We start from the raw sequence: 12,945 nt of genomic DNA, 5'->3' as shown, positions 1-12,945 counted from the left end.
CTACCTGATCCAAACAGTTTGTATGAAGAATGGTGGGATTGGGGGCAATCTTCCTACCCACTAAGTTTGGTGACTTCCTGAAGCATGTGAGTGTATATATTGTGGGGTCTGTACCAGAGTGAGGAAACTCTTCTCCCCTGTTCCGTGCTCTTCATCCCCACTATCCTGAAGAGCCAGCTTACTCCCTGAAGCATACTGTCTATAAGGTTGTCTGTTGCTCAGGAATTGGGGGAATGAGATTTCTCTCCCACACACAACATGACTGGTTATTCCCAGAAGCACATTATCCCTGACCGTGTCTCTATGTGCAGAGGGATTGAAATAGGATCTGATATCGTGGGGAGTCCAGAGAAGTGGCAGACCGCATGGAATTCTCCACTCTATCCTGACATTCACGTCAGACCCTGGTCTTGAGGGCTGAGTCTGACTTCCTGCAAAGAGCTTGCAACAAAAGTTCCTATATTCCTCCTACCGATAAAAACAAGTAACATGTTCCTCCTTGGGCTTACATTTCAAACCAGCACAAGTAACCTTTGATCCTGGTTCCACTGCCTTGCTGACACACAGCTAATGAACCAACAAACTGCCAGCAGACTTTCAGCCTGATATTTAGCCACAACAGTTCTGAATAGTCCCTCATTCAAGGGCAAGCTTCTTTAGTGAAAACATTAACCCCCTCAGTGGGAGAGTACAAGTCATTCTGGGACAGACAGTCCAGCAGAGACATTCACTTTCAGAGGGAAACATCCATTTCCATACTACTTCACGAGGCAGGTGCTGTCATCTTGCTTACCTGATGAAGATAGCATAAAGTAGCAAGAAGATGGTAACAAGAGGCAAATGTGGCCATTTCACATGCTTCCAGAGAGGAATGGCTGGAGAATGACAATGTCCTATTTACCCTGCCCCTCACAAGAAATGACAACATGCATTCACTCATGAGTGCAAGCAATTCCCATACACTTCTTCCCTAAAACAATCTGTTCCTTTTCCCCATGCCAATGAGAGAAAATGACAATAGTCCACTAAGTTACCATGCTTCTTCTCTCCCTGGACTGTATTTCCACTGCACCACAGGCAACAACTCACTTTTGCACACCCATTTCAGTTCTGTTTAACTTTTACATATGCATCAGCACAGAGGAGGAGAGTATAATTCACTTTAAAAGTCAAAGAGCCTGAAGTACACTTACTCCAAAGAATCTGAATTCCTGACGGGCTGTTGTACAGGAGCAGGTGCTGTCTTTGTTGATGCCCAGTCCAGCAAACCCAGTTCACTCTTCTTGTTTTAAAGCTGAAGACCCACATTCAATCCTTTTCTAAACTAGAGTGTCCTGATCACATTTCCTCCATCTCAGAACAAAGAAGATTGATTGTTTGACATAAAATTAATAGGATTATTCCTCTCTGCAGCCACTCTTTTGGAACTCTGTTCTACTCTCCACAAGCTGATTAGCCGTCTGCTAAGGGAGGAGCTGGGACAGATTTGCTTCTGCTGGCAGTGAAACTGGAAGGCAGGCGCTGAGTGTAATAATATGCTGTTTCCTGTCTGTGCCAGAACTGAGAGTTACTTTCCAACAGAGATGGTTTACGGAGCAAGCTCCACCTCTTCAACAAAACAGACTTTTACAGCAAAGTAAGGATCGAGTAGGACTACTGGCAGCCCAGTTTTAAAAATGTGTGCTGTGTCTGTGCATTAGCTCCAAACAACAGCTTTCAAACAGTATCAGTACAGGGGGATCAAACTACTAAGGCTCTCCACACACACACTGCCTGCCATAGCTGACGTCTGGGAACTTTCTCCCGCAGAATCTCTAGACTCTGAGTAAACTGAGATGATGAACTGATGTTGAAATCTGCATAAAGGTCACTAGAAGCAGAAGTTGGGTGAAAGTCCAGACAGTTTCAAGAAAGGAACGTCTGCTAGAAACAACTGGAAAACCAGTTCCAGAGCTATTCACTGGAAGTGACACAGATGCATGATATGTGGCTGGAAAGATCCAATGGCGCATCTAGTCCATCCCCTATTATGGCAAGTACCTTTTACTCTTCAGGAAATACACAACAGATTTTTTTTTTTATTTCAGCCTGAGCTTTCCTTTAAAAATCATTTGTTAACTGCTCCTATCACACCACATGGCTCCACAGCCAACTCTGGGATCAGAGTGCTTCCTAATAGGCGTCTTAACTCTTATCTCTAGTTCAAATGTGGGAGACATTTTATTTAGATTTCTTTAGTGTATAAGTAAATAAACAAAAATTACATTATACCTTTTCCTTTTTAGCAGACCAGAACTTGCTCTAAATCCTTGAATTTCCCCCCTTTTAGCTACCTGTACAGAGCAAAGAAATCAGCTGTCAGATATTACCAATGTCTTACATAAAAGACTAACCAGCATCTTTATATTTGAATTTTATTCCTTTATTTATGCAACATATCACCCTGTTAGTTCTGTGTTGCAGCCGTGTGCCGTGATCCTACCTGCATTGTGTTTCTAACCATCATCCCTGCTTCATCTAATCCTAAGCCATTTACACAAGCATTCCTTGTTCTTGTTGCCTCTCCCCAAATGTATCATTTTACAATTCTCAGCATCTAAAAACACCTTCCCTTCTTCTGCCCATTTCCCTGATTTATGGGTACCACTTTTCCCTTGGGCTAGAACCAAATCAAGCCACTCTCCTCCCAAAATTGAACCAAGATCTATTGTGCTAGTTACCTTAGGGCTTGTCTACACAAACATTTATGTCATAGCAAGCTGGAGTGTGAATTTACACCCAACTAGCCTGCTGTGGACTAACTGTCCTTGTGGACCCTGCTGTAATGCATTAACAGTTCATTAGTTCACTCTGATTTAGTCCCATTTCAAAGATGACTAGATCAAAGCGAATTAACAAACTGTTAAAACATGTCATCAGGGTCCACACAGACAGTCTGCAGCAAGCTACTGAGGGGTAGTTTCACATCCCACTTTGCTATGAATTAAATGTTGGTGCAGATAAGCCCACCTCTTCTGATCCTGCAACTTCTTTTCACACCAGGTATCTGCTCCTTTCACTCTCTTACTTGCTTTCTTTACTCCTTGCTTCGTCTCCCTTTCTCCCAGTGTTCTGTCCCCTCTTTCCTCACAACCTCTTCCCCAACTTCTCCTCCTACCCCAGTCACTCATAAAATCTTATTGCACTGGATCCTCATCTTAATGTGTTTTTGTGATCTCCTTCCTGCTTGCCATCTCCTTCATTAACTCCCATGCTTCCTCCTATCACAGAGTGTTGTTCATGCAGCTCTCACACAGCTGATCCTCTCTTTAGTGCCTCTAACTGTACCACTCTTGTAAGACAGGTGGACAGAGTAGAGTGCTGAGCTCTGGCCAGTTTGTATACCAAAGGTAGTGTAAAGAAACAGGTCACCCTGCCTAAATCCAGGAAGGTGGCCACCTTTTTAGTATTAAGGGTATGTGACAAGGGCAGTGGATTTAGGAGCAGAGGCGATACTAAATGGGAGTTGAACACATCTCCTGAACTAAGTCAACTGCTAGTCTGAACTTGAAGTGCAGTATTTACTCATTAAGCAGCACAGCTACTTGGACACTGGAGGTGCTTTTCTCAGAAAAGGGCCAGTTTTTGCCAGGTCAGAAATTAAACTTTCCATTAAAGAAAGTGAGAGCAGTGAAGACAAACGGAACCTCTAAAATGCAAGGACAAATGCCATTGTTAGATAACACTAGATGTTTGATATCTCGGATGTAAACCGACACTTGTTAGAGAACCTCTTTGCTTTGAAAAACCAGGAAAAAGCTCTCTCCTTTTAAAATGGATCAAATAACTCTGAATTTGGGAGGGGAAGTGAGTGGGAAGATGCAGAAAGGAAATCAGAGAGCATTCACAAACAGAACTGGAGAAAATTGTAGGGCTCTGAGGAATCCAAAGCATCGACTGCAGTGATGTGGCAGACCAAACAGTACAAAAGCTACCCAACCTTTTGATTAGCAGAGTAGTTTTTATAGCTCAGGGTGGACCACAGTCAAACCCACGTATGAACCTCGATAGATAGAACAGACAGAAAGCCACAGAGGTCAGATATTTTCCTATAGACTACCTGAACAACCATGATACAGTAATGACTGGGCACCATCTGCTGTTTCCTGAGAACCAAGCTAATTCTCCTGCAACCTCAGCCCCTAAGAAAGGCAGAGGAGTAGCATGGCCTAGTGCCACTGTCCTGGAAGTGATTCCTCCCTCACTGTTCTGCCCAGATGCAGGAAGTTGTGTAAGCAACAAAATGATTCCCCCTGCCTCCCCACAATACATCCATTACCCCCTGGCAGAGAGATGTTTACAAACTACAACAACTAATACAATAACAATGTTAGCACATCTACAATGCTTGCATTATCCGAACACTGTACAACTTTTAAATAATCCTCACTAGATCTTTCCCTCTAAAATTATTCCGATTTCTAGATGGGGAAGCTAAGGCAGGCACTGGTGCTTCCCCAAGGCTACAGAGAGAATACGTGTCAGTGTTGTGATTAGAACTCAAGAGCTCCTGATTCCCTATCCTATACAGAAACCACTAGACTCTGGAGAGTAATGTGGATACTCATTCTCCGACTCAGCAAGGCCATCTCTTAGCCTTTGAGTACCAGACTGGAAGATGCCTTCTATGAGAAAATGCTGGAATTTAACCAGATTCTATTGTTTATTCCATAGCCCACTTTGTCCAGATCCAACTTATCCAAGGTCTACAACTGGATAAGGTTAATATCTATTGCCAGGATCCTCCGTCAAAGGCATACACAGAACTAGCCCCAGTTCTGCAACCTTACCTTAACTATCTCTTACTCCCACTACAGAGATCAGTATACAGCTCTTTGTGAACTCTATAAGATCCCTTCTGGTTCCTCTTCTCCCTAAGGGCTTATAGCTACAATTTATAATTTGGCCATGACATTCTCAGGTCAGAAAGGACCACTATGCTCATTTGGTCTGACCCCCTGCAAAGCAGAGGTTGCAGAATTTCACCCATAATTCCAGCAGCAGAGGGAATTATTCTGTCCTGCTATATAAATGAACACTAGTAGAGAGACCCAATAAACCTGTGTTTAACAAGAGCATATGTTTTCATAGATTTAAGCATATACAGTAATCCAAAATATTTCATATATGGAGGGAGATGATTTACAATTGCTGTGGGGAACATACATTTGTATTTCCTGACTTTTCTGCACAAAAATCTAGCCATAATGTTGCACTCATATCCTTGCATTGAACAGGAACATTAGGTTTTGTGTATCATTATGTAGAAACCACTGAAGCCCTCAGCAGGTAATAATGGAATCTCTCTGCCACAGACCAAACCATGTACCGCCTTTCACCATCTTCTTATGGCTTGGACAGTACTGCAGCTGCCCTTTCTACAATGGTTGTTACGCTTCCCCCAGTGAGAGGGCCATGAATGCAGCTGAGAGATTTTCAAACTGGACGGAATCTTAAGATTTAGAAAGTAAGAAGAAGGGAGAAAAAGAGGGAGGATGGAAGTGGTGTGATAAATCCTACCGTGAAGCTGTTGTTGACATTCTTAGTGCTGGATTCTGCCACACTGGCATCTGTCAGATCCACCTCATCAAAAATTATCGACTGTGGGGGAAAGAAAAACAGAACAGTGAATCAGGTGTGTAAGAAACAAACCCAATCGATTCATAGCCAAATGTCAGCCCTGTATTCTCCTGCAGGGATCTATGTTGAAAGGGACTGGGACTGACACCATGAATTGAGACTCACAAGAATAGCTCCATGAATGCATAAGTGCCCACATTTGCCCCAGCTTCCCTTCTCAGTAAATGCTCAGGGATCACTTTCACAGCATAGCTACATTTTGTTGTTGTTATTGCTGTAAATTTAGTACTTATGAAAGGAGCAAGATTAACAGCCCTAAAAACTGGCTACTGTCAGTCAAGATACTGACAAGATGGGTGAGGTAATATCTTTTATTGGACCAGCTTCTATTGGAGAGGGAGACAAGCTTTTGACCTTACACAGAGCTCTTCTTCAGGTCACTCATATGGCAAATTCTAGGTTTCCCAAGTCTTCTCCCTCCTACTTCAGTTCCTACTGGGTTTGAGCTCAGTCCCAACTATAGAATGGCCAGGTGTGTCTGACACACAGCATCATTGCTGGATTCAAATAAATCCACAGTGTTTTAAACACAAAAAAAACAAGGTATTTCAAACTGTGCAGCAGAGTAAATGGAGACTTCAGTTGTGATAAAGCCTACAAAGAGACTCCTCAAGGGCCACTGTTCTCTCCCAGATCAAGGACTCACTGCTCACATACACCCACATACCTACATCATCCCATCTGCCCTTTCCTCTGGCTCAGATGCACATTCAGCACCTCACCTTTGCAGTTTTTGCATAGTAGAGTGTTCGTCCTCGCAGTTTGAAATATCGCCGCTTCCAGCGCTGGAACGAGCTGGTCTGTTTCATCAGCATCCCCTCTTTTATGATAGTCTAGAAGCCAAGAAAATATAGAGTGAAATTGTATTTATATACAACCTTTTAACCCTCTCCAATACACACCACAAGAGGACACAGAATAGGACTACTCAATTTTATATCAACATTCTTAGCACCCTCTGCTGGAAACACTTACAAATTCATTCAATTGAGCAGGTGATTTTATCAGCATTTTGAACTGTGATAGATAATGTAAGCACATACTGAGGTGGTATTCTAGCCCTGACACCATAATGTTGTCATGATTTCACAGGGGCATAGATCTTAGGTCTGTTCAGGTGATCTTCTCAAGGTTTAATTGTGATGCAGAATGCATAGCAGTTGCACTTGCTGGGGTCACACTCCAGCCATGTCTGATTGGAACCTTGTGATCTTATCAGAGTGACTATGAACACACCCACCTGGTTACACCAGACCTGTCCATTCCTGCCATGTGAGGCTACCAGCATTTACTAGCACAGGAGGTAATCCACAGCCATACAGGGGTGAAGAGAGAAGCAACAGCAAGGCAAGAAAAGTCTCCAGCTTCAGCATTTGGCATTTTTCAGATATTCTTGGCACTACCTCAGTGCTCTCTGGCTGGCTGCCATTTCCCAGGGCTGAAGTGCCAAAACTGTCTACGCACATTGCTCTGGGTTTTTTTCATTGCTCCATAGCTAGAATGACACACGAGCATACACACACCCCATACACTCATTCACATACTATGCATATGTAGGCTACATAGATATATTTAGTCCACATTCATTTAATCTTACATCAACAAATAAATCTGTTACTCCAGGTGAGTGCAGTTCCTGCATACCAAGAGCTACATTAAAATAATCTCCTGATTCTATCTTTAAAATAGAAAAAAGCAAAATATTCAGCCCTAAGATGATGCTGCCACTGCTTCAAAACAGCAAAAGCCATAGTGTGGGGTCTGAATGCTCCAGGACACTTTCCTCTCTTCCAAAGAAAACATAGCCCCCAGTAACCCAAAGCTGTCAGTGACAGAGTCCTATTCCATAACACCCAATTAAGAGACAAAGACAAATGCTTTGGTAATCCTGTATGACAGGTTATTCTTTAACTGCAGGCTAGGAAAATGACACATATTTAACATACCAGAGGTCTCAATGAAACACAGGCTCTAAAGAGAGAGAGGTCAACTGCTGAGTATCAACTAAGACACAAACCTTAGCCTCCCTGCATATTCACTCACAAACTGCTACTCTAATGTGAAATACATCAAAGAGCTGGTGGGAAAATGCTCTTGAATTGTTCCAAGGATTTGATGCTGTTTTACAAACCCTTGCCAGAGCACTAAAGTTGCTTTTTAAAGTGCTTAATCTGCTGTGTAAATTGTAATGTGGGCCCTTGCTTTCTGAAACAGCTACAGATTTTAATACTTTCTGCAAAGTGGCTTTTGCCAAACTCAAAGTTTCCTCAAAAAGTACTTGGAAAGAGAGTGCTGAGTACAAGAAACGTCAGAATGACCCAGTACATGCCTCTGTATCACTGGGTCAAGCTAACCTTAAACTAGACAGAGATAACAGGGCGGGTGCCACAACACTGCTCTTAATACTCCAGTGGGAAGAGTGGGCTCCTCCATACCTCCAGGCCAGCCACTGTGTTCCTCAGGAGTGCCCTTCTGCCACCAGGCTGGAGGAGAGGGGAAGATTTTTTTTTTTTTTGCCAATGAGCTCATCAGTACCTCCCTCTCATCTCTATTTTAAGTTAAAGAGGGATCTCTATCACTAAGCCCATCTAAATCCCCACCTCAGATGGTACCACTGCAGTGCTTTCATACTGAGCTGGTGAATTTACAGGCAAGCATAACTGCACCCTGCCACAAGCCCACTCTCTACTATCCCCAGACCAGGAGATTCTAGCTTGTAGCTTCAGTACTCCCGCAAGGCAAAGAAGTCTGGCCAATAATGCTCTTTCCCCTCAACAGCCCCCACCTCACAGACTGAGCTATTGGTTGAGATACTAGCTGATTCTCTGACAGTGCCTAACCTGGATCCAAACAATACCAGAATCTGAGTGTTTTCTCGAACACTAAAGGTAATAAAATTGTAAAATTAAAGAGAAAGCCCTAATTGATGAAGAAAGCCCTCTTCTTTCCTCCCAGCTTCCCACTCCCTAAAAAAGGAGTGCTGAAAGGCATTTTGGAAATCCATTTTCCACATGTCACAATGGCGATATACGCCTGAGGAATATGTAAGATGAGAACAATCAGGACTATTAGAAATCTCATGGCATCTATGAGTGCTGCTATTCCTCATCAGCTCAGTATTTTGCAGAGATGCTCAGAAAAAAGACTTAGGGCTGGCCTAGAAGTGGTGCTATGCAGTGCCATGTAGGAAATCTGTGTTCAGTGACCTTGGTCTGACTCCCCCCATTCCAAGAGAGACTGGACATCCCTGGGAGAAGGAGTACCTAATATCACTCCCATCCTTAGATGCTTAGGAAGAAAGGTGGTCCAGTGGGTAGGGTGCTAGACTGGGACTTGGGAGACCCAGATTTAATCCCCTGCCCAACCACAGCTCCCTGTGTGACCTTGGGCAAGTCACTTGGTCTCTTTGTGCCTCAGTTGCCCATCTGTAAAAAGAGAATAGCACTGCTCTGCCTCACAGGGGTGTTGTGAGGATAAATACATCAAATATGGTAAGGCGCTCAGATATTGGGGAACATATAAATACCTAAGATAGACAGATAAGGAGGCAGCATCTGACAGATTTTGCAAAAAATCTTCTGCAGTCCTTGCTCAGAAGTATGGAAGGGGGAACATAAAGTGGTGATGGGATGATACAAGCAAGGAAAGATGGTGGGAGGGGAGAGATTCTTGGGAGTCTGGCAGAAATAAGGAAGAATCTCTTCCATTCCTTGGGAAGAAAGAAAACAGATACCAAACAATGCCAGGTCCTGAATTTGGTGTCTGAGAATTAGATAAATCATCTAAAGGATCCCTGGAAGCAAATCCCACAGATCCTCGCATCAGCACTCGAGCAGAAGGTCTGCTTAAAGGATGCCAATAGATATCAGAACACTCCAAGTGGGTTATTGCAAGGTCCTCTTCCCGTGCTCTTTGTTAAAAAAAACATCTGCTTTGGGAGAAGCCAGAATCCAACCCTTCCCAGGCTCAACCGGCAGCAAATCTGGCTGGTTTGAACCCTTACCTACCGGGCAGTAAACGTACAAGTTAGTTTGTAACAGAACAGTATCTCTCACAATCCCCATTTTGTTCTGCTCACTCCTTCTATCTACTGTACTGCTGCTCACATCCCACTCCCAATCTGACCAGGATGTTCCCTCAACTCCACTGGCGTTACTCACCTCTGCAAGAGACGTGCACTCCTCCATCACCTCTTTTAAATAAAGCTCTTTTTAAAAAAAGAAAAATGCCCTACAGAGTGGTCACCTCGCCCCTCCCTTAAGAAGCAGTTTATGTCACTCTCTAGTCTAACTATAGAAAACCTCAGCGCTACATAACTTAGACATGAAAGGCCAGCAAGAACCCCACACAGTTCTTGCTGCTTTCTCACACACACTGCTCGGGAGAGAATGAGCCTCTGGTTTAGCGCTGCCCATCTCTGCATGAGAGCTGCTGTTCTATTTATAGGCAAACAGGCAGTTCAGTAAAAAGTTTGGTGGGTTTGGGCGGAAAGAGCTGGCGATAAGATCAAGATGACTTTATAAAACTTTTCAGACTGCTGCTTTTCTTCTACTCTTTTCTTTCTACAGTCCCTTTCCATCGACAGTGGAATGCCAGTGAGTAAAGTGTGCTGGAGAGGGCTACACACTGTCAGCAAGGTGACATTTCATGACGATAAAACTAAGTAGTTGGGGCAATTATTTCTCCCCACACTCCAGAGCTTTTTAAAAAGCTTGTTAACTAAGGGTCTACAGTGACCAGACTACTGGCTCTGTGGTACAAACTGCATAATGTAGCTTACTGTCCAGTGCTGTACATTATGGGGAATTCTTCTAGGCCACTGTGGTGATCAGCTGATGTTCTCAAGCAACATACAATTTTGTTATTTGTATCCTATGAGGAATAACTGTGTTGGTCATAAGATTACTTGGGCTCTATTTTCAGTCCAGCTACATTATATGGTTCTCTGACATCTTGTGGCAGGATTCCACAGGCTGCTTACAAAGTGTGAAGGGCAAAGTATTCCCCTTTAATTAGTTTACACTGATTTGCTGTTAGTTTCATCAAGTAAGCCTATGTTATCTTACTTGGGCGCGATGTAAAAAAATTCCTGCAACAGATTGACAGTTTACATCAGGGGTGCGGAATGTCCGGCCCACGGGCCGTATAAGGCCCGCGAAATCATTTGGTCCGGCCCTGGCAAGGCAACCGCAGGGGGAGAATTCGGCGGCGGCGCAGTTTCACGGCGGCGGGGGGGAATTCGGCGGCGGACACTCAGCCGTCTTCCACGTACCACCATCAGGCTAATTTTTAAGTCGATAATTTTGTATGGCCTGCGAATGATGTTATAAATATCCAAATGGCCCTTGGCAGAAAAAAGGTTCCCCACCCCTGGTTTACATCAATGATGTGCAAAGCAGATATCCTCAAATACAGTACTGAAGGATGTGATTAGACAGCAAGAAGGCCAGTTTTGGCCTTTTATCATTTATCGTTGGCCTTGGGTAGAATTCATCCAGGCTGAATTTCCAGTAGAAGAAATTAATTTCACAAACAGGCAAACAATTAGAAACACCACATTTTTTCAATTTAAAAATTGACACTTAGGAGGAGAGATTGCAAATTTTCAGATTACAAACACCTTGAAAGAAGAAGAATTAAAGCCTGATCGTGTATCTGTAGAAGCCAATGGAGTTTTGTCACTGACTTCAACAGGAGCAGTTTCAAGTCCTTAGAGAGGATTTAAATGAAGCATTTTAGATCATGAGGATACGATACTGATCAGTGCCTTCATTTTACATTGTCCTTTAAAACGAAAACAAGAAGTCAATGGATGATAATGGTTGGTACATTTAAAACAAAGAAAAGGCAGCAGTATTTCAGACAGCATATTGTAGGTCTGTCCAATATACTGTAGCAGGAAGTCGGAGAGCCAAACTTATGCAGCCGAATTACTTTTTGAATGATGACATGAATGAGTCCTACACAAATGTTAAAATAAAAGTAATCAAATCACACGCATTGGGGATTCAGGTGATCACAAAAGGTGCCAGGAAGAATCTCTTTCTCCCCTATATACAGTATTATTCAATGTGTGTATTATGCAAGTTTTTTCACCCTTCTCTGAAGCATGAGGCATTAGCCATGGCTGGAGGAAAGATACTTGATGTGATGGATTAATGGCAATTTCTATTAACCAGGCTGAAGGACAGTGTCAGCTACACTCAGCTGTGAGGTTGGCAAGTGTCCTCTGACACGGCGAGGCTCCAGATTATATTGAATGTAGGAAGAAGGCTACTGTAACCCCATTTTAAAGTTGAGATCAAGACATAGTCACAGAGCCAATTATTCTTGTTCCAGATACCCCAAACTGAACTTTGATCCACTGATATCTGTTCCAGTACATTATGGTGAAGAATTATGGAGAATAAAAGGTAGAGCCAAAATCATCCAAAACTACCTAAAGAATAACAACCAAAGAAAAAGATCTCACAACCCAAATACCAAAGTATTCCCAACACCTGGATTTCTGCATATTCCACGTGTCTGTCTTTAAAAGGTAAAAGCTTCAGGGCATAGACTGTCTTTATTTTTATGTATTCTACAACTTTAACCATGCTGCTGGTGCTAAACAAGTAAATAAAATAAATAAATAATAATTAAAAAATGAGTGAGAACTGAAATCCCTTGAGCGAGAAGAGTTCTTTGATCTCTTGTCAACGCTAGAGAATTTCACTAAAAAGTTCCCACCAGTTCAGCTGTATCAGTAGGGATGGAATTTTTTCATAAAATTCCTAGTGTAGACATAGTCTATAAAGGAGCAACTTCCCTTGAAATTTCTAGGAAGCTTGACCCCCTTCACAGCTGAAAACAACAGTCATAATTCAGCCAATCATTAAGATAATGAATATGCATGAGTCAAATATTTTGTCTAGAAAAATGCTGTCAGACTATTAGCAACCTGACTATCTCTGCCAGCTTCTCTCTCCGATGGTCTTATTTCTGTTGTCATTAGGACTGAATCATATCCAGACAAGAGTTTGAGAAAACTTTAACATGAGGTGGCTGAACTGTTACTCAAAATATGTAATCTATCATTAAAATCAGATATTATCCTGCAGGACTAGAGGCTAGCCTTTGTTGTGCCCCTCTTTAAAAAGATCCTACACATGATTCTGGCAATCAGAGACAAATGAGCCTTACACTTACCTGGTAAATGAAAAATGATCAAAGACACTGATTTGGGCAATTAAAAAAATACACACACGGAAAATTAGTTAAATAGAA

At 42.6% G+C, this 12,945-nt stretch overlaps 1 protein-coding gene across 4 annotated transcripts in view; it reads right to left on the bottom strand.

Moving 5' to 3' along the window:
• The window catches only part of DGKD (diacylglycerol kinase delta), an 81,285-nt gene that overhangs the window by 54,503 nt on the left and 13,837 nt on the right, over positions 1-12,945 (bottom strand). For 3 of the 4 annotated variants that reach the window (XR_010918146.1, XM_067538814.1, XM_067538816.1), the window contains exons 2-3: positions 6,402-6,512; positions 5,560-5,640 (exon numbers count right to left, since the gene is read on the bottom strand). Coding sequence is in view for 2 of the 4 variants with exons in the window: in XM_067538814.1 (XP_067394915.1) it covers positions 5,560-5,640; positions 6,402-6,494 (174 nt within the window). In the remaining 2 variants the exon portion in view is untranslated. Of the gene's footprint in view, positions 1-1,193; positions 1,494-5,559; positions 5,641-6,401; positions 6,513-12,945 lie in introns of those variants that run through there. The other variant, XM_067538817.1, reaches the window with a different exon arrangement.

This window comes from Emydura macquarii, unplaced genomic scaffold, assembly GCF_026122565.2.
Source record: "Emydura macquarii macquarii isolate MOO-44397 ecotype Brisbane River unplaced genomic scaffold, CSIRO-AGI_Emac_v2 contig_499, whole genome shotgun sequence".
Lineage (NCBI taxonomy): Eukaryota > Metazoa > Chordata > Testudines > Chelidae > Emydura > Emydura macquarii.
The sequence above is the reverse complement of the archived record's forward strand: the minus strand, read 5'-3'. Positions and strand labels throughout refer to the sequence as shown.